Source organism: Ranitomeya imitator, chromosome 6, assembly GCF_032444005.1.
Source record: "Ranitomeya imitator isolate aRanImi1 chromosome 6, aRanImi1.pri, whole genome shotgun sequence".
NCBI classification, from domain to species: domain Eukaryota; kingdom Metazoa; phylum Chordata; class Amphibia; order Anura; family Dendrobatidae; genus Ranitomeya; species Ranitomeya imitator.
Window position 1 is genome coordinate 514,205,036 of NC_091287.1, and position 26,739 is coordinate 514,231,774.

General features: G+C 43.2%; 1 protein-coding gene across 1 annotated transcript in view; it reads right to left on the bottom strand.

The window, feature by feature from the left end:
- Window positions 1–26,739, bottom strand: part of CSMD3 (CUB and Sushi multiple domains 3) — a 2,093,798-nt gene that overhangs the window by 139,268 nt on the left and 1,927,791 nt on the right. The window contains exons 56-57 of the mRNA XM_069731799.1: window positions 9,340–9,525; window positions 3,306–3,479 (exon numbers count right to left, since the gene is read on the bottom strand). Of these exons, the coding sequence (XP_069587900.1) occupies window positions 3,306–3,479; window positions 9,340–9,525 (360 nt within the window). The remainder of the gene's footprint in view (window positions 1–3,305; window positions 3,480–9,339; window positions 9,526–26,739) is intronic.

Sequence of the window (26,739 nt, forward strand, 5' to 3'; positions counted from 1 at the left end):
CCTGTAACCAGTTTTTTTCTGAATCATCTGAAAGCAGTATAATGTACAGGCAGAGACCCTGATTCCATCGATGTGTCACTTACTGAGCTGCTCTTTGCAGTTTTAATAAAATCAATATTTTATCAGCAGGAAATTATCTCTAGAGGACTAGTTATCTGGTATCATGTAGTCCTCCATATTCATGAGCTCTGTAAAAGTCCACCTATCACTGACTGGCAGTTTTCTAAAATACCATTCTGTCGCTACCATACATTACAAATTTACTGCATAGTGACTGTGCAGAAGCGCCATACAATGCATTAATAAATGCCACCACATAGTGCTCAACTATGAACATACAGCGACTAAAGAAAATGTACAAACATATACTGAACAATTAATATAATGCATATTTAAACCAATGACAACCCTTTATGTACTAATGATGACACAGATAAAATATAACTTTTTATTAATATACCAATTAAAACCATGCCACAAATACAACCAGATAAACACATAAACCACACAACCGTGCACTCTAGATAGCCCTGCCAGACAAATCCTCTTAATACTATCTACCTATCAGTGGAGGTTGGCACCCTAAACACAGATACGAGATTGGCGCCCCCACTCACCGTCGGCTGACCCGTGGGGGTGCCAATCTCGTATCTGTGTTTAGGGTGCCAACCTCCACTGATAGGTAGATAGTATTAAGAGGATTTGTCTGGCAGGGCTATCTAGAGTGCACGGTTGTGTGGTTTATGTGTTTATCTGGTTGTATTTGTAGCATAGTTTTAATTGGTATATTAATAAAAAGTTATATTTTATCTGAGTCATCATTAGTACATAAAGGGTTGTCATTGGTTTTAATATAGATTTTCGCTGACCTTTAAGTCGCTGTTAGTACAGCTTTAGTGTTGTTGTTATTAATATAATGCCCAAACAATATATACACACACAGAGGTAGCAGCTGTTGAATGAACATCTAAGCAGAAGTAACTGAATACCCGCCTCTGCTAAAAGGAGCGCCACTGCTTGAACGTACAGGTCACAACCATACCCGCCTCTGGTAAATGGAGTGCCACTGCATGATAGTAGAGGTCACAAACATACCCGCCTCTGCTAAATGGAGTGCCACTACGTGATCATACAGGTCAAAACATACCCGCCTCTGCTAAATGGAGCACCACTGCAAGATCTTACAGGTCACAAACATAACCGCCTCTGCTAAATGGAGCGCTACTGCATGATCACACAGGTCACAAATATACCCGCCTCTGCAAAATGGAGCTCCACTGCAAGATCTTACAGGTCACAAACATACCCGCCTCTGCTAAATGGAGCGCCACTGCGTGATCGTACATGTCACAAAAATACCCACCTCTGCAAAATGGAGCTCCACTGCGTCATCGTACAAGTCACAAACATACCCGCCTTTGCTAAATGGAGCGCCACTGCTTGATCGTACAGGCCACAAACAAACCCGCCTCTGCCAAATAGAGCACCACTGCATGATCATACAGGTCACAAACATACCTGCCTCTGCCACATGGAGCGCCACTGTGTGATCGTACATGTCACAAACATACCCACCTCTGCTTAATGGAGCGCCACTGCATGATCGTACAGGTCACAAACATACCCGCCTCTACTAAATGAAGCGCCACTGCGTGATCGTACAGGTCACAAACAAACCCGCCTTTGCCAGATAGAGCACCACTGCATGATCATACAGGTCACAAACATACCTGCCTCTGCCACATGGAGCGCCACTGTGTGATCGTACATGTCACAAACATACCCGCCTCTGCTTAATGGAGCGCCACTGCATGATCATACAGGTCACAAACATACCCGCCTCTACTAAATGAAGCGCCACTGCGTGATCGTACAGGTCACAAATCTACCTGCCTCTGCTAAATGGAGCTCCACTGCTTGATCGTACAGGTCACACACATACCCGCCTCTTCTAAATTGAGCGCCACTGCGTGATTGTACAGGTCACAAAATTCCCACCTCTTCTAAATCGAGCGCCACTGCGTGATCGTACAGGTCACAAACATACCCGCCTCTTCTAAATGGAGCACCACTGTGTGATCGTACAGGTCACAAACATACCCGCCTCTTCTAAATGGAGCGCCACTGTGTGATCGTACAGGTCACAAACATACCCGCCTCTTCTAAATGGAGCGCCACTGTGTGATCGTACAGGTCACAAACATACCCACCTCTTCTAAATGCAGTACCACTGCGTGATCGTACAGGTCACAAACATACCCACCTCTTCTAAATGCAGTACCACTGCGTGATCGTACAGGTCACAAACATACCCGCCTCTGCTAAATGGAGGGCCACTGCATGATCGTACAGGTCACAAACATACCCGCCTCTTCTAAATGCAGTACCACTGCGTGATCGCACAGGTCACAAACATACCCGCATCTGCTAAATAAAGCACCACTTCATGATCGTACAGGTCACAAACATACCCGCATCTGCTAAATAAAGCACCACTGCATGATCATACAGGTCACAAACATACCCGCATCTGCTAAATAAAGCACCACTTCATGATCGTACAGGTCACAAACATACCCGCATCTGCTAAATAAAGCACCACTTCATGATCATACAGGTCACAAACATACCCGCATCTGCCACATAGTGCAACACTACAATCGTACAGGTCACAAACATACCTGCCTCTGCTTAATGGTGCGCCACTGCATGATCGTACAGGTCACAAACCTACCCTCCTCAGCTAAATGGAGCACCACTGCATGATCGTACAGGTCACAAACATACCCGCATCTGCTAAATAAAGCACCACTTCATGATCGTACAGGTCACAAACATACCCGCATCTGCTAAATAAAGCACCACTTCATGATCATACAGGTCACAAACATACCCGCATCTGCTAAATAAAGCACCACTTCATGATCATACAGGTCACAAACATACCCGCCTCTGCTAAATGGAGCACCACTACATGATCGTACAGGTCACAAACATACCCGCCTCTGCTAAATGGAACGCCTCTGCTTGATCGTACAGGTCACAAACATACCCGCCTCTGCTAAATGGAACGCCTCTGCTTGATCGAACAGGTCACAAACATACCATTAAAATGGAGCAGCAAAAACATGTTAACAGATTAGCTTTAATCCTATATTATGAACATGGACTTTCAGCAAACCAACTATTTTAGTAGAAAATATATATTGCCAAATTCAGATTTTCTTCATTCCTTATAACGTAAGTTCACATACACAGGAAATATCAAGTAGGAAATTGCTTTATTTTCTATTTTATCTGCTTACCTGAGCAGTGAGGTAAAGATGCACTCCATTGCCCATTTAACTGACAGGTCCTTGTAGAATGACCTATTAACGTTCTTCTTCCAGTGCAGGAATAATGAACAGTAGATCCAAATGTAAACTTCTCACCAGAAATAATTGCATTTGGAGGAACTCCGGGATGACCACAGTCAATCACTGTAAACAGAGATGACAAGCTTAATTCCAGTATGTTGCATCTTTAAAAAGCTCCAAAGGATTATAGTTTCTTTATTACATGGAGGCTTTCGTCATGCTATGGATTTTGGATAAATAGAATAAAGTTCAGGTCTGTGCACTTTTCATCTTGAATTCATTCACAAAATAGTCTCTCTTTCCAAGCAAAATCTATGAAAGTGATTACTTATTGTGCCCAAAATAATATTATCATACTCCTTAGACTAGCAAGATCTCTGGAAATAGAACCTCAACCCTCCATGAACAGACCTTCATACACAAAATATAAGCAAGATCTCTGGAAGTAGAACCTGTACCCTCCATGAACAGACCTTCATAAACCAACTATTACTAAGATCTCTGAAAGGAGAACCTGTACCCTCCATGAACAGACCTTCTTACACCAAATATAAGCAAGATCTCTGGAAGTAGAACCTGTACCCTCCATGAACAGACCTTCATACACCAAATATAAGCAAGATCTCTGGAAGGAGAACCTGTACCCTCCAGGAACAGACCTTCATACACCAACTATAACTAAGATCTCTGGAAATAGAACCTGTACCCTCCATGAACAGACCTTCATACACCAACTATAACTAAGATCTCTGGAAATAGAACCTGTACCCTCTATGAACAGACCTTCATACACCAACTATTACTAAGATCTCTGAAAGGAGAACCTGTACCCTCCATGAACAGACCTTCTTACACCAAATATAAGCAAGATCTCTGGAAGTAGAACCTGTACCCTCCATGAACAGACCTTCATACACCAAATATAAGCAAGATCTCTGGAAGGAGAACCTGTACCCTCCAGGAACAGACCTTCATACACCAACTATAACTAAGATCTCTGGAAATAGAACCTGTACCCTCCATGAACAGACCTTCATACACCAACTATAACTAAGATCTCTGAAAGGAGAACCTGTACCCTCCATGAACAAACCTTCATACACCAAATATAAGCAAGATCTCTGGAAGGAGAACCTGTACCCTCCATGAACAGACCTTCATATACCAACTATAACTAAGATCTCTGAAAGGAGAACCTGTACCCTCCATGAACAAACCTTCATACACCAAATATAAGCAAGATCTCTGGAAGGAGAACCTGTACCCTCCATGAACAGACCTTCATACACCAACTATAACTAAGATCTCTGAAAGGAGAACCTGTACCCTCCATGAACTGACCTTCTTACACCAAATATGAGCAAGATCTCTGGAAGGAGAACCTGTCCCCTCCATAAACAGACCTTCATACACCAAATATAAGCAAGATCTCTGGACGTAGAACCTGTCCCCTCCATAAACAGACCTTCATACACCAAATATAAGCAAGATCTCTGGAAGTAGAACCTGTACCCTCCATGAACAGACCTTCATACACCAACTATAACTAAGATCTCTGGAAATAGAACCTGTACCCTCCATGAACAGACCTTCATACACCAACTATAACTAAGATCTCTGGAAATAGAACCTGTACCCTCTATGAACAGACCTTCATACACCAACTATAACTAAGATCTCTGAAAGGAGAACCTGTACCCTCCATGAACAGACCTTCATACACCAAATATAAGCAAGATCTCTGGAAGTAGAACCTGTACCCTCCATGAACAGACCTTCATACATCAACTATAACTAAGATCTCTGGAAGGAGAACCTGTACCCTCCATGAACAGACCTTCATACACCAACTATAACTAAGATCTCTGAAAGGAGAACCTGTACCCTCCATGAACAGACCTTCTTACACCAAATATGAGCAAGATCTCCGGAAGGAGAACCTGTCCCCTCCATAAACAGACCTTCACACACCAAATATAAGCAAGATCTCTGGACGTAGAACCTGTACCCTCCATGAACAGACCTTCATATACCAAATATAATCAAGATCTCTCGAAGTAGAACCTGAACCCTCCATGAACTGACCTTCATTCACCAAATATAAGCAAGATCTCTGGAAGGAAAACCTGTACTCTCCATGAACAGACCTTCATACACCAAATATAATCAAGAACTCTGTAAGTAGAACCTGTACCCTCCATAAACAGATGATCATACACCAAATATAAGCAAGATCTTTGGAAGGAAAACCTGTATTCTCCATGAACAGACCTTCATACAAAATATAACAACAGCATAGATGGAGATAATTTTGGCAAACTTTCAGATTAGTCCAAATCAAGAACAGGATGAAATAAAGACAGGGCCCTTTATTACAACTACATTTTGGGAAATTTCAATCAAAATAAAGCTTAAAAACAGATGGGGAGAAGTGTCTCAACAGCTTCTTCTCTCTGAGCATGACTTGATTGACAGATCGTTCTCTAGTTGCACATTGCTAAAAACCTGTATATCAAGCAGAGCTGGTATGGAGAAGTCAAGGGTAGCTTGCCGGCACATTCTGCTCCCTATTTTGTGGCTTTCTGGATATAGGAAGCTCACAGATTCCATGAAAAGGTGCTTTCACACTTTGCTACATTCAGTGGTCCCATCGGGGCTTAAGTTCGAATACCCCACAAGACGGGTTTTGGAGAATGCGCTAATGGGCCAGTGACGATAGTGGTGCTGATGGAGTCACCGTGCGCTCTGTCGTGCATCATTTTTGGGTTCATACACCTACTGAAGGTGGAAACCCAGATGCAGTCTACTGCATTACTCAGTGGGGTTGCCATTGTACATTACCAACACGAGGAGGAGCAGCAGCTGGTCCACTCTTTACAAATTCCTGGAAAGAGTTGGGACTATTGTAAATCACATCTTGCTAAGGTGAGCAGTGCAGATGAGCGAACCCGAACTGTGAACTTAGGGGTTCATTCCGGAAACCTAATGTCTGGTGCTGAACTCCAAAAACTGACTTCTCCTGGATGTTCACTTTACAGTTCGGGAGTTTGTGGAAGAGAGAGAGATTTTCCAGCTCCAAATTTAAGACCCCAATGATTTCTATGGGGTTCATGTTCAAGTTTGAATTCGGGTAAAGTTTTGGTACCTGAATCGAACTTTGGACAAAAGTCGAACTTTGGACTAAGGTCGAATCCGACAACCCCAAACTTCCATGAGTCCGCTCATCCCTAGTGAGCACTTCTACTTACTCTCAGAGTCACTACATTTACCTGAAACGTTTACACTATGGGATGCTGCTTTTTTTTGTCTTTTTCTTTTAGTTATAGACCTTGGTGGTATTTATCTGATTTATGCAGTGTAATTCGTAGAGTTTCCTCCTTTGGAGGCAGTACTTCTACTATAAAATGCAGTGCCCATAAAGGCATTATAGAGGAGCACACGAGTGACTGTAGCTTCGTAATACAAACCGAGAAATGCTCCATGTGTCGTCCTGTCTTTAAAGCCTAATTCGGTGTGACGTCATTTGGTGTCAAAGAAATAGTATGTGATAGAGTCTTATATGTTTAGATAACTTCATTTTTGGGGGCCCTGAGGATTTGGATTGTTAGGTTTCTGTGAACTACTACTGACCAGCATGTGCTCTAAATAGTGAGAGGAAGCTCCCATCAGACACCACTGACAACTGTTTATCTACCCAGGGCAGGAAAGGATAGGACATGTTGAAATTCACCAGACCTACCTTTTTTTCATCTCTAGTCACATGTATAATAGTTAAATTACTATAATTTAGTGAAGATATCAGCACCTTCAGCAATCCCAGCATTCCTTAAGGCTATGTGCACACGTTGCAGATTATTTGCGGTTTTTTAGCGTTTTTGCGCTATAAAAACGCTATAAAGCCGTAAATAATCTGCATACATTAAGCATCCCATCATTTATAATGGAATCCGCAATTTCTGTGCACATGATGTGCGTTTTTCCACACGAAAAACGCATTGCGGAAAAATAATGAACCTGTTCATTAATTTTGTGGTTTTTTCGCGGATTTCCCACTGTCTAATGCATTGGGAAATGTCCGGGAAAAAACGAGCAGAAAACGCCCAAAAAAACCCATGCGGATTTCATGCGGAAATCTGGCAGAAATGTCCGGATTTCCACAGGAATTTTCTGCATGAATTCCTGAATGTGTGCACATAGCCTTACAGTCAAAGGGGAATAAAATTACCAAAGCATGTTCTGTGCAGAGCCTAAGTCAGCAAGGGAAGCTGACAGATTTCAGCTCTGAAGTTTAAAGAATTGGAACTGCAACTCTGAACTACAAAACAGGCCGAGGAACAGTAGCACACAAGCAATGCAATGTACTTAGATCATTCTCCACTTCTTTTCTGTTGATGCAGCTAAACAATAAAGTATACACTTCAGACTCTGAATTCCTTAAAGGGAATGTATAATCAGAAAATGACATATATTCTTTAAATATGTTTGTGTCATTTTTTAAAATCAAAATTGCATGGTTTCTTCGTTTTCATAATGCAAGTAGTATTTTAAAAAATACAGTATATAGAGATCGTGCCATTTTTCCACTGGTCATTAAAGGCCCCTTCACACTAAGCGACGCTGCAGCGATACCGACAACGATCCGGATCGCTGCAGCGTCGCTGTTTGGTCGCTGGAGAGCTGTCACACAGACAGCTCTCCAGCGACCAACGATCCCGAAGTCCCCGGTAACCAGGGTAAACATCGGGTTACTAAGCGCAGGGCCGCGCTTAGTAACCCTATGTTTACCCTGGTTGCCAGCGTAAAAGTAAAAAAAAACAAACACTACATACTTACCTACCGCTGTCTGTCCCCGGCGCTCTTCTTCTCTGCACTCCTCCTGTACTGGCTGTGAGCACAGCGGCCGGAAAGCAGAGCGGTGACGTCACCGCTCTGCTTTCCAGCTGACCGACGCTCACAGCCAGTACAGGAGGAGTGCAGAGAAGCTGAGCGCCGGGGACAGACAGCGGTAGGTAAGTATGTAGTGTTTGTTTTTTTTTCTTTTACGCTGGTAACCAGGGTAAACATCGGGTTACTAAGCGCGGCCCTGCGCTTAGCTACCCGATGTTTACCCTGGTTACCAGTGAAGACATCGCTGGATCGGTGTCACACACGCCGATCCAGCGATGTCCACAGGAGATCCAGCGACGAAATAAAGTTCTGGACTTTGTTCAGCGACCAACGATCTCCCAGCAGGGGCCTGATCGTTGGTCGCTGTCACACATAACGATTTCCTTAATGATATCGTTGCTACGTCACAAAAAGCAGCGATATCATTAACGATATCGTTATGTGTGAAGGTACCTTAAGGCTCTTTTATACTTATACTTTCTGTTCGTTAAAGAAGACTTTTCAGAAGTATCATTATCATCACAGGCAGGATTACAACAACAGATACAGTGACAGAAATTATTACGATCCCTTGCTGATTTTGTAAGTTTGCCTACTGACAAAGACATGAACAGTCTACAATTTTAAGGGTAGATTAATTTTAACATTGAGAGATAGAATATCAAAAATAAAATCCAGAAAATCACATTATAAGGGATCAAATAATTATTTCCTTTATTGCAACCTTAAACACAGCTGATAACATTATAACAGGATCCACCAAATACAATAGGTGATGTCACAGCTGACCCTGCCCTCCTTTACCCCTTCATAATGACCTTTGCATATGATCATTAGATGCTTTAATATAAAAGATAGGATCAGAGTCAGTCTATTGCGCTAATGTACATGTACATTTGCTAAAATAACAGGACGTATGAGGAAAGAATACCCCAGTAGTAGCTTAATTCAAAAAGTAGGTCATTTTTTATTACACATTCCCTTGAAAAGCCAATAAGTTGAATTCATGATTAGCAGTTAAGTTCCTCAACTTTACTTAAAATAGTTTAATCTAATTAATTATCTTTTTTTTAATGAGCTGCAGAGTTTCACTTACTGATACATTCTGGAAGCGACTTGTCCCACTGCCCATTTGGCTGGCAGACTAGCACAGACGATCCAAACAAATAATATCCTGGATTGCAGTCATAAAACACCACCGTTCCGTAGGTGAAGTTTCCATGCTCAATTTTACTTTCGCGGATGGAATTTTCTGGAATCCCAGGATCGCTACAGTTGACAACTGCATGGAAAATGTAAGTCATTATCAGAAAACGGTAGCAGCTGGGAAAGCAATTTATGTATTGCACAGTACTGTTATGTACAGATATATGCATATAATACGTAATTTGAAACATAGTGACAGATATTATCTCCTATGGGGCCTATAGTACAGGGGGCTCAGCCTTGAACAGAGCAGGACTTTCCTTTTCCAAAGAAGCTAAATTAATATAATCCATCATCGGAATCTACAACATTTCCACAAAATCATAATATGATCAAATGTTCTAAATTAAACATTTTTAGTTTTTTTCTTATGTTTACTTTTCTTTTAAAGCATCCATCAGAGTCATAATTAGGTTTTCCTTCAACTGGAGCAAAGATTCACATTGTTGGGAGCGACAACTGTCAACCAGAAGGAATATGGCTTTACGGGATGCCAGCACTGTTATTCAGAAGCAGGAAAGCCCTGAAAATGCAATGTGAGGTGCCATAATGGTCCACCAAGCTCTTGGTGCATCAAAACTCCCTAATTTGCATACTAATTAAAAGTTATTTTCTCTGGCGCTTTACCACTAAACAAGTATGGTTTTCAGATCTCTATATAGTGGTATACCTTATTTAAAATGCATTTCGTGTGTGACCGACATCCTTCACGTTAACATCGTCCATAATCTGATCCTCTCACTATTCTGTCCAATACTTCTCACTCTTCGCTTACCCGTTTTAGTTAACCTGGAAATTCTGGGTAATTCCCAACATTCAACAGTTTATAGAGGGTCAGAAATAATCACATCCTCTTAGACATCACTAATCTGCCCCTTTTACTATTACCGCCCTTTGTACATTTTTCTTCAGAGTTCCATTTGTGACTTCATCCTTATTCCGCAAATTCAATGCCCTTCATGCACAGATATTGTCTCGGTAACTGGCTCAGGTAGCTTTTTTGTACTTTTATTTTTTTAGTTTTGTGCCTGTGTGTGTATTTTAAATAATAATGGGTGGAAAATTGTATGAGCCCTAAACTTTCTTTTCTGTCATCCCTATTTTTTTTGTATTCCTAGGCTGTAAGCTCTTAAGAACTCAATAAATGATGAAAACCCCTTGTATGGGATTTTCCTTCTGGAGATAGAATGCGGGTACTGACTTTTCCGGCTGTGGGCAATGGCCAAAGTGACATATTGGGAATTCACTGCTCCCAAATGTGCGACGCATTCAAGAGATTCCAATGTAATTTCCAATGAAAGGTGAGAGGGATTGAGGAGGGCTTGATCTACAAACTTAATGCTTTAAAGCCAAGAAGGTTTCTTGCCACTGGTTTTTAAGTCATTTACCCAGTACTATTAGTGGGTTGGTAGGCAGAGATCATCTGACAGAGAAACTATAAATTCTCTGGCCAATGCAGAATTGCTTAGGGGCCTCCTGCCTGGGGCAAATTCCTACCAACCCTTACATTTCTAGCTATTTCTTTGATTGGAAGTCAATTTTTTTTTTAAAATGTATGAGTTTCTGAGAAAAATCTAGCAATAATAATAAGACCACAATATATTAACAAAAATACATATAAGGTTATGATAATATCCAGTTCTTGGCTCACAACCGAAGTTGTTTGCAGCAAGACTTCCACTGTGATCCCCTTCACCATCCCATGCTGTATTAGGCTAGTTTCACACTAGCGTTTACCTGATCTGCGGCGGGCTGCGGACTTCCTCCGTGAAGCCCTGCCCTCGGCCGCACCTCCGCCGCTAGCTCCGCCTACTTCTGCATGCGGCCTGCATGCAGCCTGTGTACCTATTTTTAATATTAGGTACGCAGGTCGTGCGGCTGTATGCGGATGCTTCCGCATCTGTCGTTTTCACGATGCGGAGAAAAAAAATTGCTACAGGCTGCGTCCTACACTGGTCGCCGCATCATCAAAACAACGCATGTGGAAGCATCCGCATATAGTGGCACAAACTGCATACCTAATGTTAAAGATAGGTACGCAGGCCGCATGCAGGCCGCATGCAGAAGTAGGTGGAGCTAGCGGCGAAGGTGCGGCCTAGGGTGAAGCTTCACGGAGGAAGTCCGCAGCCCACCGCAGGTAAACGCTAGTGTGAAACTAGCCTTAGCGACTGTAGGATGCAGATGTTTGTTGTCACTTCTTTGGGACAAGACAGAGGTGAGATGTTAACCTTGCAATGAAGAAAATATCAACCGGAATATGTCTTTTGTAGTAGTAACTTAAGGGTATGTCATGGGGCATCACTTGTGTGCTTCCCCCTCAATGTTCTTCTATATCAGCAATTACCAAAGCATGGAATGCCAACAGATATTCGACAGAATGTTTTTGCAATGTGAATTTCATATTTGAATGGCCACCACCGTTTGCTTCTTGTCTCCTCTCGCAAGTAATGCAGCAATAAAATTAATTATAGACACCAATTCTATAGCGATACAGTATATCTGGCTGACCTAGTTCTAAGTTGAGGGAGGTAAAAATATTGCTCCTACGAAGGCGAAGAGAGTTCAATGGGCAAAAGAAGGCCAGTTTCAAAATTCACAGCCCACGTACATCTCACTTGACTCCATAACTACGCTTTAATTTCAATATCTAGGCTGAAATTTATTGCTAACCTCTGCATGACACAGATGCATTCACAAGGTTATCTTGGAACCCTGCTCTGTTCTGCTTTCTTAATTGCTTTTGAGATTTATAGAATACTGATTGATAATATTTTACCGGAGTCCAGGGAAATACACTCCGGAAAGATAGAAACACTTTGTCAAATAAGAAGTAAACGTGCTGTAGAAACTTGTCATTGATTAAGTGGTTATGACTGGTCTAGTAAGTAACAATCATGAAATATAAAGAACAGAGGTGACAAATGTGGTAAAAATATTAGGTGTTATACTAGTGTCTATACACACTGCATTTGCATTGTCAGACGGAAGTATACTGTACATCAGGAGGATTTTTCGACAGATGCCTTTGACGCACATTATGTTGACATAACTATTGGGTCACCTACTTTTATGGCATCCCATTCTAAATTGATAAGCATTCATACAGACTTGGCTCCTCTTTGCTGCCTTCTGCTAGGACTTTTTACAAGATTTTGTGGTGTGCCTTGGAGAATTTTCGCCTAATCATCCAGAAGAGCATTTGAATTATCAGACACTAATGTTGGAGAAAAGAGTTGGGCTCACAATCTCCATTCCAGCTTGTCCAAAAGGTGTTGAATGGGGTTTAGGTCCGGGCTCTGTGTAACCAGTTATGTTCTTCAACATCAAACTACCCCAACCATATTTCATGGGCTTTTCTTTGTGCACTGGAGCAAAATCATGGGGACAGAAAAAGGCCTTCTCCAAACTGTTCCCACAAAAGTTAGAAACATGAAAAATGTCCTAGGGCTCTGAAGCATTAAGCTTCCCCTCTCCTGGAACTAAAGTGTCTAGGTGAACGTATTTAAAAACAATTCCATGGCATTATTCCTTCTATTCACTAAACTTTACAGCTGGCACAAACAGTCCAACCAGTAACCTCTTGGCTTTCACCAAATCCAGACTCATCGATCAGTTACTAAATGGGCACACAGTTCTTGTGAAGGCTCTAAACCAAAAAAGAAAAAAATAATTGCTTAAAAACCATTTGAAAGACTCTTCATTTTTATTAAAATTGCTAAACCACTTTGCTGTTTGTTGGTTCAGTGTTTTAGGTGTTTTTACCTTTTCAGATTTTGAAAAAATGCTCGAAACTAAGCACTGTCAAAACACAAGGCTTAAAAACAAAACTTCAGGTAAAACACTTCAAAAACTCTTCAAGGCTATTGTTGGGCAGATCTATGATGTTCAGGTCCGTTGGGTTTGGCCAAACATTTAAAAAAAGTTTGGTTCAGTTACCAGAATGGTACCAGAACTCTAACTCGAAGCTGCACCACATTCAAATGAATTGGGGGCCTGAAAATTCAGCATTTCCCATGCTGCTGTCTGTGTAACAGCGCTGGAAACACCAGCTCTGATCAGTGTTAAGCTTGTTACCACTGGTCAGGGCACTGTGGACCCCACGCTGTCACACAGATGACAGCGTGTGAGTTAGCAGCTGTAGCCAGTAGGAAAATTGTTACCACAGGTCACAGGAGTTGGCTGTTGAGAGTACAACTCTCGTCATCGTACGTCTGATCTCGCTGATAGCAGCAAGAACAGGCGTACGGTGATGAGAGTATTCACCAGCCAGCGCCTATGCAATAAATAAATAAATAAAATACTGTATAAAAAATGGCATGAGGTTCCTTCTATTCTTGCTAACCAGTGCATGCAAAACCCACAGCTGCAGGCTGCAGTCCCCAGCTGTCAGCGTTATCTTGGCTGGTTATCAAAAAGAGTAGTCCCAAAGCAATTTTTTTTAAATTATTGAAATAAATAATTAAAAAATAGGCATGGGGTCTGTCACGATATGGTATGAAATATCATATAAGTAGCTTCTCTTGCTCAAGGCTGTGGGCTAACAAGCCCCCCTTCCCTTTCACTCAGCCAAGAGCTGCTTTGCCACTGTACTGGGGGGAGTTTTATGGCCGAAAGGTATTTACGACTAGACTCAAATCTTCCTCTAGCAGAGAACTGTTTAGAAGTGTGTAGAAGTTTCCAGAAATCCATGGAAGTTCTTTGTTTAGTTTTTGTAAGATATTATGCCGTCCGGTTACATTACGAACACGAAAATATATATTCTTAATCTCACTCGGTGGACCTACCCACCCCTCGAAACATGGGTTTCTAACTCCATCTGGTAAAGAAGTAGGGTTTTCTCTGTGAATATGTATCCCAGATGGGACATATTTGATCTCATTAGAATGCTCACGTTAATCCGAGATGAATGATGGGTTTGTTATGACTATGACATGTTTTGTAGCGGAGTTATCGAAATTAGATATAGATTAGGATAAAATGAGTTAACTGAAAAGGTAGGAGGGACGAGGTGATCCAACCCCTTTCTGGGATGTTACAGGCTTAGCTATAACTGTCTGCCCATATCCCCAGCTCTTTCTTCTTGTCTTTTTTCCTGGAAGAGCTGAGCACGTCCCATGAACTGGGATGTATGGAAAACTGCACTAGCCTGGGTGCCTGCCATGCTTTGAACATGTGAGTGTTAGCTTTTCTCCTTTATTCCCTTTATGTTATAATTACCGTGTACATATTTGCAATTGTCTCATTTGTAACCTCTTTGTAGAATATTTTGATAAAGCACTGCCTAAATTTTGTGGGGTATATTATTTCATGCCAGTTCTTTCTCCATGCTCTAAAAACCGTACCCTAAGTCTCCTGAAGGGAAATACGCTACTGTTGTTGTTGGGTTAGCTTCGGACCCGTTTAATCGAAGCTGGTGGCGGCGATACCGTGTGCAGACTTTTGGGTTATGTTGTAGCGACTGCGGCGTTGATAATTATTGTTCCTGCCTGAGTGGGAGTACTTCATCGCATCGCTTCAGCGTGCCCAATAGCCAGTACATAGCAGGCAGCCTGTCTGGCGACTAATTACCCAGGGTGCAGTACCTAATCTGACCTGAGAGTAAGGGGGGCGCCAGAGAGCTGCAAGTGTTAAGTGGAACTGTAAGCGGGATATACATAAATCCCTGCAGTTCGTGGTATATTGAAAAGCAGTGGGATACCTACAATAAGCCCCTGCTGTAAACTAAGAGGTCAATAGCCTTGTGTGTGTTTTCTCATCACATTGTTAGCAGTGGAGGGATAACTAAGATAAGCCCCCCTGCACATGTGATAACCGTCTGTTGGCCTAAAGTCACCCCGATCTGTGACGTAGGGGTGACGGTCACAGTGTGAATTGTGACAAATTGGTGGCAGCGGTCAGGGGATTCCTGACAGGGTCGTCGACATTTTTTAACAGCCAGCCAAGCTAAAGCAGACAGTGGGGGCTGGTATTCTTAGACTGGGAAGGGGCCATGGATATTAACCCTACCCATCTTAAATAGCAGCCCACAGCCGCCCCAGAAAAGATGCATCTATTAGATGCACCAATTGTGGCACTTTGCCTGGCTTATCCCACTTGCCATGTGAAGGTGGCAAGTGGGGTAATAGGTTTGGGGATGATGTAAGCTTTACAATGTCAGCTGATGGCAAGCCCAGGCGTCAGTATTGTCTATTAGCTGCCATTAGTAACCCCATAGTCAAATGGTATAAAGACAGCGACAAAGTCCTTTAATTGAAATACAAGCACAGACTTCTTTAGTTGAAATAAAAACTCCCTGACCCTACATTACCCATTTATTAAAAAATAAATAAATAAGTAATAAAGCAAAGTTATGTTCACCTTGCCACCAATAATCTAATAATGGTAATTATCCACTACGATCGGGATGGTTTGGAGAGCAGTCACATCAGTGATGCCAATACTCTCCACGCCATCTGGAACACACTGAGCACAGCACGGAACTCTGCCTGTGACCAATGGTAACCTTGATGATGTTACCGCTAGGGTTGAGCGAAACGGGTCGTTCATTTTCAAAAGTCGCCGACTTTTGGCAAAGTCGGGTTTCATGCCTGTGCGGGGTCGGCCATGCGGTACGCTACTTTCGCGCCAAAGTCGCGTTTCAATGACGCGAAAAGCGCCATTTCTCAGCCAATGAAGGTAAACGCAGAGTGTGGGCAGCGTGATGACATAGGTCCTGGTCCCCACCATCTTAGAGAAGGGCATTGCAGTGATTGGCTTGCTGTCCGTGGCGTCACAGGGGCTATAAAGGGGCGTTCCCGCCGACCGCCATGTTACTGCTGCTGATCTGAGCTTAGGGAGAGGTTGCTGCCGCTTCGTCAGAAGCAGGGATAGCGTTAGGCAGGGTCCATTAACCACCAAACCGCTTGTGCTGTAGCGATTTCCACTGCCCAACACCACCTTCGGTGTGCAGAGACAGTGGAAGCTACATTTTTTTTTTTCCCCCTCAGCGCTGTAGCTCATTGGGCTGCCCTAGAAGGCTCCTTGATAGCTGCATTGCTGTGTGTACGCCGCTGTGCAAACCAACTGCTTTTTTCAAAGCACAAATCCTCTTGTTCCTTCCTTTCTGCACAGCTATCTTTTTGGTTTGTACACACTTTTTATTTAATTTGTGCATCAGTCCACTCCTTATTGCTGCCTGCCATACCTGGCTGAGATTACTGCAGGGAGATAGTAATTGAAGGACACTCCCTGTTTTTTTTTTTTTTTTTGTGGGAGATTAAGATTGACATTTCTGCTAGAGTGCCATCCCTGTCTGTGTCATCTCTCACTCGGTGGGCCATAGAAAGCCTATTTATTTTTTTGCTTGATTTGGGTTATAAAATCTACCTGAAAAAATCACTACATCAATCAGTGGGAGAAAAATATTGGCCTCAGGGCTTGTGTGCCACTCTTGACTCCTGTGTGCATCATCACTCACTCAGTGGGCCATAGAAAGCCTATTTATTTTTTTGCTTGATTTTGGTTCTAAAATCTACCTGAAAAAATCACTACATCAATCAGTGGGAGAAAAATATTGGCCTCAGAGCTTGTGTGCCACTCCTGACTCCTGTGTGCATCATCACTCACTCAGTGGGCCATAGAAAGCCCATTTTTTTTTTTTTTTTGCTTTATTTGGGTTCTAAATTCTACCTGAAAAAATCAATAAATCAATCAGTGGGAGATTAATATTGGCCTTTGGGCTTGTGTGCCAGTCCTAAGCGTGCCATCTCTCTCTCTCAGATAGTGGGCCATAGAAAGCCTATTTATTTATTTTTTATTTTATTGGGTTTATAAATTTTCCCTGGAAAAAAAAAAAAAGTGGGAGATTAATATTGGCCTCTGGGCTTGTGTGCCAGTCCTGAGCATGCCATCTCTCTCACAAATAGTGGGCCATAGAAAGCCTATTTATTTATTTATTTTTTGTTTTATAAATTCTCCCTTAAAAAAAAAAGGGAGATTAATATTGGCCTTTGGGCTTGTGTGCCAGTCCTAAGCGTGCCATCTCTCTCTGTCTCTCAGATAGTGGGCCATAGAAAGCCTATTTATTATTTTTTTTATTGGGTTTATAAATTTTCCCTGGAACAAAAAAAAAAAAGTGGGAGATAAATATTGGCCTCTGGGCTTGTGTGCCACTCCTGACTCCTGTGTGCGTCATCTCTCACTCAGTGGGCCATAGAAAACCTTTTTTTGTTTTATTTGTTTTCTAAATTCTCCCTGAAAAAATCATTTTATTTTCTTTGGTTTCTAAATTCTTCCTGAAAAAATCATTTTATTCTATTTTTTTTTTCCTAAAGTCTCCCTGAAAAAAAAAAAAAAAAAAAAAATCAGTGGGAGATTAATATTGCCCTTTCTGCTTGTGTGCCAGTCTTGACTCCTGGGTGTGCCATCTCTCTCTCTCTCTCCAATTGTGGGCCATAGAAAGCCTATTATTTTTTTAGCTTGATTTGGGTTCCAAAATCTACCTGAAAAAATCACTACATCAATCAGTGGGAGATAAATATTGGCCTCTGGGCTTGTGTGCCACTCCTGACTCCTGTGTGCGTCATCTCTCACTCAGTGGGCCATAGAAAGCCTTTTTTTGTTTTATTTGTTTTCTAAATTCTCCCTGAAAAAAATCATTTTATTTTATTTGGTTTCTAAATTCTTCCTGAAAAAATCATTTTATTCTATTTTTTTTTCCTATTTTTTTTTCCACCGGGGCAGCACGGTGGCTCAGTGGATAGCACTGCAGCCTTGCAGCGCTGGGGTCCTGGGTTTGAATCCCACCCAGGACAACATCTGCAAAGAGTTTGTATGTTCTCTCCGTGTTTGCGTGGGTTTCCTCCGGGCACTCCGGTTTCCTCCCACATTCCAAAGACATACTGATAGGGATTCTAGATTGTGAGCTCCATTGGGGACAGCGATGATAATGTGTGCAAATTGTAAAGCGCTGCGGAATATGTTAGCGCTATATAAAAATAAAGATTATTATTATTATTATTTTTTTTTTTTTTTCCTAAAGTCTCCCTGAAAAAAAAAAAAAAAAAAAATCAGTGGGAGATTAATATTCCCCTTTCTGCTTGTGTGCCAGTCTTGACTCCTGGGTGTGCCATCTCTCTCTCTCTCTCCAATTGTGGGCCATAGAAAGCCTATTATTTTTTTTAGCTTGATTTGGGTTCCAAAATCTACCTGAAAAAATCACTACATCAATCAGTGGGAGATAAATATTGGCCTCTGGGCTTGTGTGCCACTCCTGACTCCTGTGTGCGTCATCTCTCACTCAGTGGGCCATAGAAAGCCTTTTTTTGTTTTATTTGTTTTCTAAATTCTCCCTGAAAAAAATCATTTTATTTTATTTGGTTTCTAAATTCTTCCTGAAAAAATCATTTTATTCTATTTTTTTTTCCTAAAGTCTCCCTGAAAAAAAACAAAAAAAAAAACAAATCAGTGGGAGATTAATATTGCCCTTTCTGCGTGTGTGCCAGTCTTGACTCCTGGGTGTGCCATCTCTCTCTCTCTCTCCAATTGTGGGCCATAGAAAGCCTATTATTTTTTTAGCTTGATTTGGGTTCCAAAATCTACCTAAAAAAATCACTACATCAATCAGTGGGAGATAAATATTGGCCTCTGGGCTTGTGTGCCACTCCTGACTCCTGTGTGCGTCATCTCTCACTCAGTGGGCCATAGAAAGCCTTTTTTTGTTTTATTTGTTTTCTAAATTCTCCCTGAAAAAATCATTTTATTTTATTTGGTTTCTAAATTCTTCCTGAAAAAATCATTTTATTCTATTTTTTTTCCTAAAGTCTCCCTGAAAAAAAAAAAAAAAAACAAATCAGTGGGAGATTAATATTGCCCTTTCTGCTTGTGTGCCAGTCTTGACTCCTGGGTGTGCCATCTCTCTCTCTCTCTCCAATTGTGGGCCATAGAAAGCCTATTATTTTTTTAGCTTGATTTGGGTTCCAAAATCTACCTGAAAAAATCACTACATCAATCAGTGGGAGATAAATATTGGCCTCTGGGCTTGTGTGCCACTCCTGACTCCTGTGTGCGTCATCTCTCACTCAGTGGGCCATAGAAAGCCTTTTTTTGTTTTATTTGTTTTCTAAATTCTCCCTGAAAAAATCATTTTATTTTATTTGGTTTCTAAATTCTTCCTGAAAAAATCATTTTATTCTATTTTTTTTTTCCTAAAGTCTCCCTGAAAAAAACAAAAAAAAACAAATCAGTGGGAGATTAATATTGCCCTTTCTGCTTGTGTGCCAGTCTTGACTCCTGGGTGTGCCATCTCTCTCTCTCCAATTGTGGGCCATAGAAAGCCTATTATTTTTTTTAGCTTGATTTGGGTTCCAAAATCTACCTGAAAAAATCACTACATCAATCAGTGGGAGATAAATATTGGCCTCTGGGCTAGTGTGCCACTCCTGACTCCTGTGTGCGTCATCTCTCACTCAGTGGGCCATAGAAAGCCTTTTTTTGTTTTATTTGTTTTCTAAATTCTCCCTGAAAAAATCATTTTATTTTATTTGGTTTCTAAATTCTTCCTGAAAAAATCATTTTATTCTATTTTTTTTTTCCTAAAGTCTCCCTGAAAAAAACAAAACAAAAACAAATCAGTGGGAGATTAATATTGCCCTTTCTGCTTGTGTGCCAGTCTTGACTCCTGGGTGTGCCATCTCTCTCTCTCTCTCCAATTGTGGGCCATAGAAAGCCTATTATTTTTTTTAGCTTGATTTGGGTTCCAAAATCTACCTGAAAAAATCACTACATCAATCAGTGGGAGATAAATATTGGCCTCTGGGCTTGTGTGCCACTCCTGACTCCTGTGTGCGTCATCTCTCACTCAGTGGGCCATAGAAAGCCTTTTTTTGTTTTATTTGTTTTCTAAATTCTCCCTGAAAAAATCATTTTATTTTATTTGGTTTCTAAATTCTTCCTGAAAAAATCATTTTATTCTATTATTTTTTTTTCCTAAAGTCTCCCTTAAAAAAAAAAAAAAATCAAATCAGTGGGAGATTAATATTTACATTTGTGCTTCAGTGGCAGTCCTGCGTGTGTGGCATCTCTCTCATTTGTTGCCACCAACAACAGAGTGTGTAACATTGTGCCTGATTTTCGTTGTGGTCTCACTCACCTGTAAAGGGGTAGCTAAATCATACTGAAGTTATAGCTCACCGTGTAATTTGTGTGACAGCAACAAATACCGTTAGTTTGTTTACGTTTTTAAAACAATGAGGAAGTATGGTGGAAGAGGTCGTGGCCGGGGGCGTTCATTGTCAGCTGGTAATGAGGGTAGTGGTAGTGGTGGAGCATCAGCTGGTCGTGGGAAAAAAAATATTGCACCTAAGTCTGGAGCTGTGGAGGCTGGTTCGTCGTCTGGCTACACAAGGCCTCGAACGCTCCCTTTTCTGGGAGTAGGAAAACCGCTTTTAAAGCCGGAGCAGCAAGAGCAAGTTTTGGCTTATCTTGCTGACTCAGCCTCTAGCTCTTTTGCCTCCTCTCGTGAAACTGGTAAATGTCAAAGCAACGCGTCGTTAGTGGATGTTCACGGTCAGGGACAAGTCGCTTCCTTGTCCTCTTCAGCAAAAACAACAACAGAGAAGAATGCAGCAGGCGACACAACGGGTTACTCCATGGAGCTCTTTACACATACCGTCCCTGGCTTAGAAAGTGAAGCAGTTAACAGTCCATGCCCATTACAAGTTGAATCTGACATGGAGTGCATCGATGCACAGCCACAGCCAGACTACTATGCTGGTCCTTTGACTCAGACCACAACATTGCCCTCGCAGGGTGCTGATCAAGAATCAGACCCTGATGAGACTATGTTGCCCCATCACGAACGCTATACCACCGACCGACACGGTGACACAGACGAAGTTGCACACGAGCTACAAGAAGAGGTAATAGATGACCCAGTTCTTGACCTCGATTGGCAGCCATTGGGGGAACAGGGTGCAGGCGGCAGCAGTTCTGAAGCGGAGGAGGAGGGGCCGCAGCAGGCATCAACATCGCAACAGGTTCCATCTGCCGGGCCCGTATCTTGCCCAAAACGCGTGGCAAAGCCAAAACCTGTTGGAGGACAGCGTGGCCATCCGGTTAAAGCTCAGTCTGCAATGCCTGAAAAGGTATCCGATGCTAGAAAGAGTGCAGTCTGGCATTTTTTTAAACAACATCCAATTGATCAGCGCAAAGTCATCTGTCAAAAATGTTCAACTACCTTAAGCAGAGGACAGAATCTGAAAAGTCTCAATACAATTTGCATGCATAGACATTTAACCACCATGCATTTGCAAGCCTGGACTAACTACCAAACGTCCCTTAAGGTTGTAGCACCCTCGGCCAATGAAGCTAGTCAGCAACGCAACATCCCTTCCGGCAGTGTAGGGCCACCATTTTCCGCACCACCTGCAGTATCTGTGCAGGTTTCTTTGCCAGGCCAAAGCAGTCAGGGTCAGGGAATCACCAGTTTCGTAGTAGGAAACACTGCATCTAGGGCACCGGTGGCAACAATACCATCTCCCACCGTCTCTCAGTCTGCCATGTCCACCGGCACCCCCGCTAGTTCCACGATCTCCAGCTCTCTAGTCCAGCTCACCCTACATGAGACTATGGTTAGAAAAAGGAAGTACTTAGCCTCGCATCCGCGTACACAGGGTTTGAACGCACACATAGCTAGACTAATCTCGTTAGAGATGATGCCCTACCGGATAGTTGAAAGCGAAGCTTTCAAAGCCCTGATGGACTACGCTGTACCACGCTACGAGCTACCCAGTCGACACTTTTTTTCCAGAAAAGCCATCCCAGCCCTCCACCAGCATGTTAAAGAGCGCATCGTCCATGCACTCAGGCAATCTGTGAGCACAAAGGTGCACCTGACAACAGATGCATGGACCAGTAGGCATGGCCAGGGACGTTACGTGTCCATCACGGCACACTGGGTAAATGTGGTGGATGCAGGGTCCACAGGGGACAGCAAGTTTGGGACAGTTCTGCCTAGCCCACGGTCTAGGAAACAATTTGCTGTAGCCGTTCGCACCCCCTCCTCCTCCTCTTCGTCCTCCTGCAGAAGCGAGAGCTCGTCCACAGACCGCAGTCGCACAACCACTCCATCCGCAGCTGCCACTGTTGCACACCAGGTCTCCCATTATGGGGCAGCTACTGGCAAACGTCAGCAGGCTGTATTGGCTATGAAGTGTTTGGGCGACAACAGACACACCGCGGAAGTTCTGTCCGAGTTCTTGCAGAAAGAAACGCAGTCGTGGCTGGGCACTGTAGATCTTGAGGCAGGCAAGGTAGTGAGTGATAACGGAAGGAATTTCATGGCTGCCATCTCCCTTTCCCAACTGAAACACATTCCTTGCCTGGCTCACACCTTAAACCTGGTGGTGCAGTGCTTCCTGAAAAGTTATCCGGGGTTATCCGACCTGCTCCTCAAAGTGCGTGGACTTTGCTCACATATCTGCCGTTCGCCCGTACACTCCAGCCGTATGCAGACCTATCAGCGTTCTTTGAACCTTCCCCAGCATCGCCTAATCATAGACGTTGCAACAAGGTGGAACTCAACACTGCACATGCTTCAGAGACTGTGTGAACAGAGGCGGGCTGTTATGTTTTTGTGGGAGGATACACATACACGGGCAGGCAGTAGGATGGCAGACATGGAGTTGTCAGGTGTGCAGTGGTCGAAGATTCAAGACATGTGTCAAGTCCTTCAGTGTTTTGAGGAATGCACACGGCTGGTTAGTGCAGACAACGCCATAATAAGCATGAGCATCCCCCTAATGCGTCTGCTGATGCAAAGTTTGACGCACATAAAGGATCAGGCGTCTGCAGCTGAGGAAGAGGAAAGCCTTGATGACAGTCAGCCATTGTCTGGCCAGGGCAGTGTACAGGACGAGGTAGCGGGCGAAGAGGAGGAGGAGGATGAGGAGGATGATGGGGATGATTATATTTTTAATGGGGAAGCTTTTCCGGGGCCACTGGAAATTGGTGGCGCGGCAAGGCCGGGTTCTGGTTTTTTGAGGGACACAAGTGATGTGGATTTGCCTGAAACTGCCCCTCAACCAAGCACAACCGCAGATTTGAGAACTGGAACTTTGGCCCACATGGCGGATTATGCCTTACGTATCCTCAAAAGGGATACACGCATAACTAAAATGATGAATGATGACGATTACTGGTTGGCCTGCCTCCTTGATCCTCGCTATAAAGGCAAATTGCAAAATATAATGCCACATGAGAACTTGGAACTAATATTAGCAACCAAACAATCAACTCTTGTTGACCGTTTGCTTCTGGCATTCCCTGCACACAGCGCCCGTGATCGTTCTCACACGAGCTGCAGGGGCCAGCAGACCAGAGGAGTTAGAGGGGCAGAAATCAGAAGTGGCGTTGGCCAGAGGGGTTTTCTGACCAGGTTGTGGAGTGATTTTGCTATGACCGCAGACAGGACAGGTACTGCAGCATCAATTCAAAGTGACAGGAGACAACATTTGTCCAGTATGGTTACAAACTATTTTTCATCCCTTATCGATGTTCTCCCTCAACCGTCATTCCCATTTGATTACTGGGCATCAAAATTAGACACCTGGCCAGAATTGGCAGAATATGCATTGCAGGAGCTTGCTTGCCCGGCAGCTAGTGTCCTATCAGAAAGAGTATTCAGTGCTGCAGGTTCAATACTAACAGAAAAAAGGACTCGTCTGGCTACCCAAAATGTAGATGATCTAACCTTCATTAAAATGAACCACAACTGGATTTCGAAATCTTTTGCCCCACCTTGCCCGGCTGACACCTAGCTTTCCTATGAAAAGGTCTTGACTGTGGACTATTCTGAATGCCTTTTCCAATCTCGTAATTTTCAGCACCTGATTGTCCAGCATACGACATGTTTACACCTCACTAAATGGCCAAACTCCCCACACGGGGCCGTGGTATCGACACTTGGCGACAGCACCCGTGAGAGTGCAGTTTGTCTGAAGAGGTGGGTGAGCCCGCTTTTGGTCGACGGCACTGCCACTGGGTCCCTCCTAGTACAATAAAGTGTCTCTGGCGGTGGTGGTGCGCACCCGTCAGACACACCGTTGTAATATGAGGGGCCCTGGGCCTGTACCGCCGGCCACAAGACAGTTTCCCCCCACCCCAGCTCAAACAGTGCTCTACCACTTGCAAAATTATCTCACAGCTCCACCAATGTTTAGTCTATGCGCTGACATCCTTCAATGCCTGCCACTGACAATACTATTGTATTGACATTTTTGTTATGTTAGGCCTTCGATGCCTGTCTGTGGTCACTCCTTCCACTAGGCTTCCACTGACCACACCACTGCTGCCCGTGTACCCCTGTAACCAATTTAAAATTGCCTACAGCCATGTGTTATTATTTTAGGCCTTCGATGCCTGTCTGCGGTGACTCCTTCCACTAGGCCTCCACTGACCACACCACTGCTGCCCGTGTACCCCTGGAACCAATTTAAAATTGCCTACAGCCATGTGTTATTATTTTAGGCCTTCGATGCCTGTCTGCGGTCACTCCTTCCACTAGGCCTCCACTGACCACACCACTGCTGCCCGTGTACCCCTGGAACCAATTTAAAATTGCCTACAGCCATGTGTTATTATTTTAGGCCTTCGATGCCTGTCTGCGGTCACTCCTTCCACTAGGCCTCCACTGACCACACCACTGCTGCCCGTGTACCCCTGGAACCAATTTAAAATTGCCTACAGCCATGTGTTATTATTTTAGACCTTCGATGCCTGTCTGCGGTCACTCCTTCCACTAGGCCTCCACTGACCACACCACTGCTGCCCGTGTACCCCTGGAACCAATTTAAAATTGCCTACAGCCATGTGTTATTATTTTAGGCCTTCGATGCCTGTCTGCGGTCACTCCTTCCACTAGGCCTCCACTGACCACACCACTGCTGCAAGTGTACCCCTGGAACCAACATCAGAAAATATAAAAATAAGTATTTTGCTTATAAAAAAGAAAATACTGGAGAGATATCAAATGCAGACATTTTAACATTAAAAACAAACACATACAACAAAAATCTGGTACAGTACTAAAAATGGCCACCAGCTACAATAACTTTCTCCTGCAAGTAGTTAACTGAAAGGTTTTTTCAATTTTAAACACAGATATGGCATCCACCGAGTGTTGTCCTGTCGCGTCTTCTTTATATTATTGCCAAGAAGATGCAAAACAATGAAAATAATAAAATCATTATTTACCAAAAAAATAGAGTAAGTCAAAGCCACATTGCAAATAAACATTCATTACAAATAAAGAAGCAGGGCGCGTCCGAGGGTGAGTATATACCTAATAAGAATATAATCACCCTCGGACGCGCCCTGCTTCTTTCCGACAGCCTTCCTTCCTAAGAATCAGCCCTTCCGTGGTGTAGAGAGAGGGTTTGTTACACTCCAAGGTGTTCCCCAGGTTGCCTTTCCTGAGCTTCGATCTTCCGGCTCTCGTTTAGTAGTTGTTGGAAACTACGCTGCATTGGGCCTACAAATTGGGTATGGGGTGTAGAGAGATGGTGTGTTCCACTCCAAGGTGTTCCCCAGGTTGCCTTTCCTGAGCTTCGATCTTCCGGCTCTCGTTTAGTAGTTGTTGGAAACTACGCTGCATTAGGCCTACAAATTGGGTATGGGGTGTAGAGAGATGGTGTGTTCCACTGTAGAGAGATGGTGTGTTCCACTCCAAGGTGTTCCCCAGGTTTCCTCGCCAATGCTTCGATCATCATGCTCTCGTTTAGTAGTTGTTGGAAACTACGCTGCATTAGGCCTACAAATTGGGTATGGGGTGTAGAGAGATGGTGTGTTCCACTCCAAGGTGTTCCCCAGGTTTCCTCTCCATTGCTTCGATCTTCATGCTCTCGTTTAGTAGTTGTTGGAAACTACGCTGCATTAGGCCTACAAATTGGGTATGGGGTGTAGAGAGATGGTGTGTTACACTCCAAGGTGTTCCCCAGGTTTCCTCTCCATTGCTTCGATCTTCCGGCTCTCGTTTAGTAGTTGTTGGAAACTACGCTGCATTAGGCCTACAAATTGGGTATGGGGTGTAGAGAGATGGTGTGTTACACTCCAAGGTGTTCCCCAGGTTTCCTCTCCATTGCTTCGATCTTCCGGCTCTCGTTTAGTAGTTGTTGGAAACTACGCTGCATTAGGCCTACAAATTGGGTATGGGGTGTAGAGAGATGGTGTGTTCCACTGTAGAGAGATGGTGTGTTCCACTCCAAGGTGTTCCCCAGGTTTCCTCGCCAATGCTTCGATCATCATGCTCTCGTTT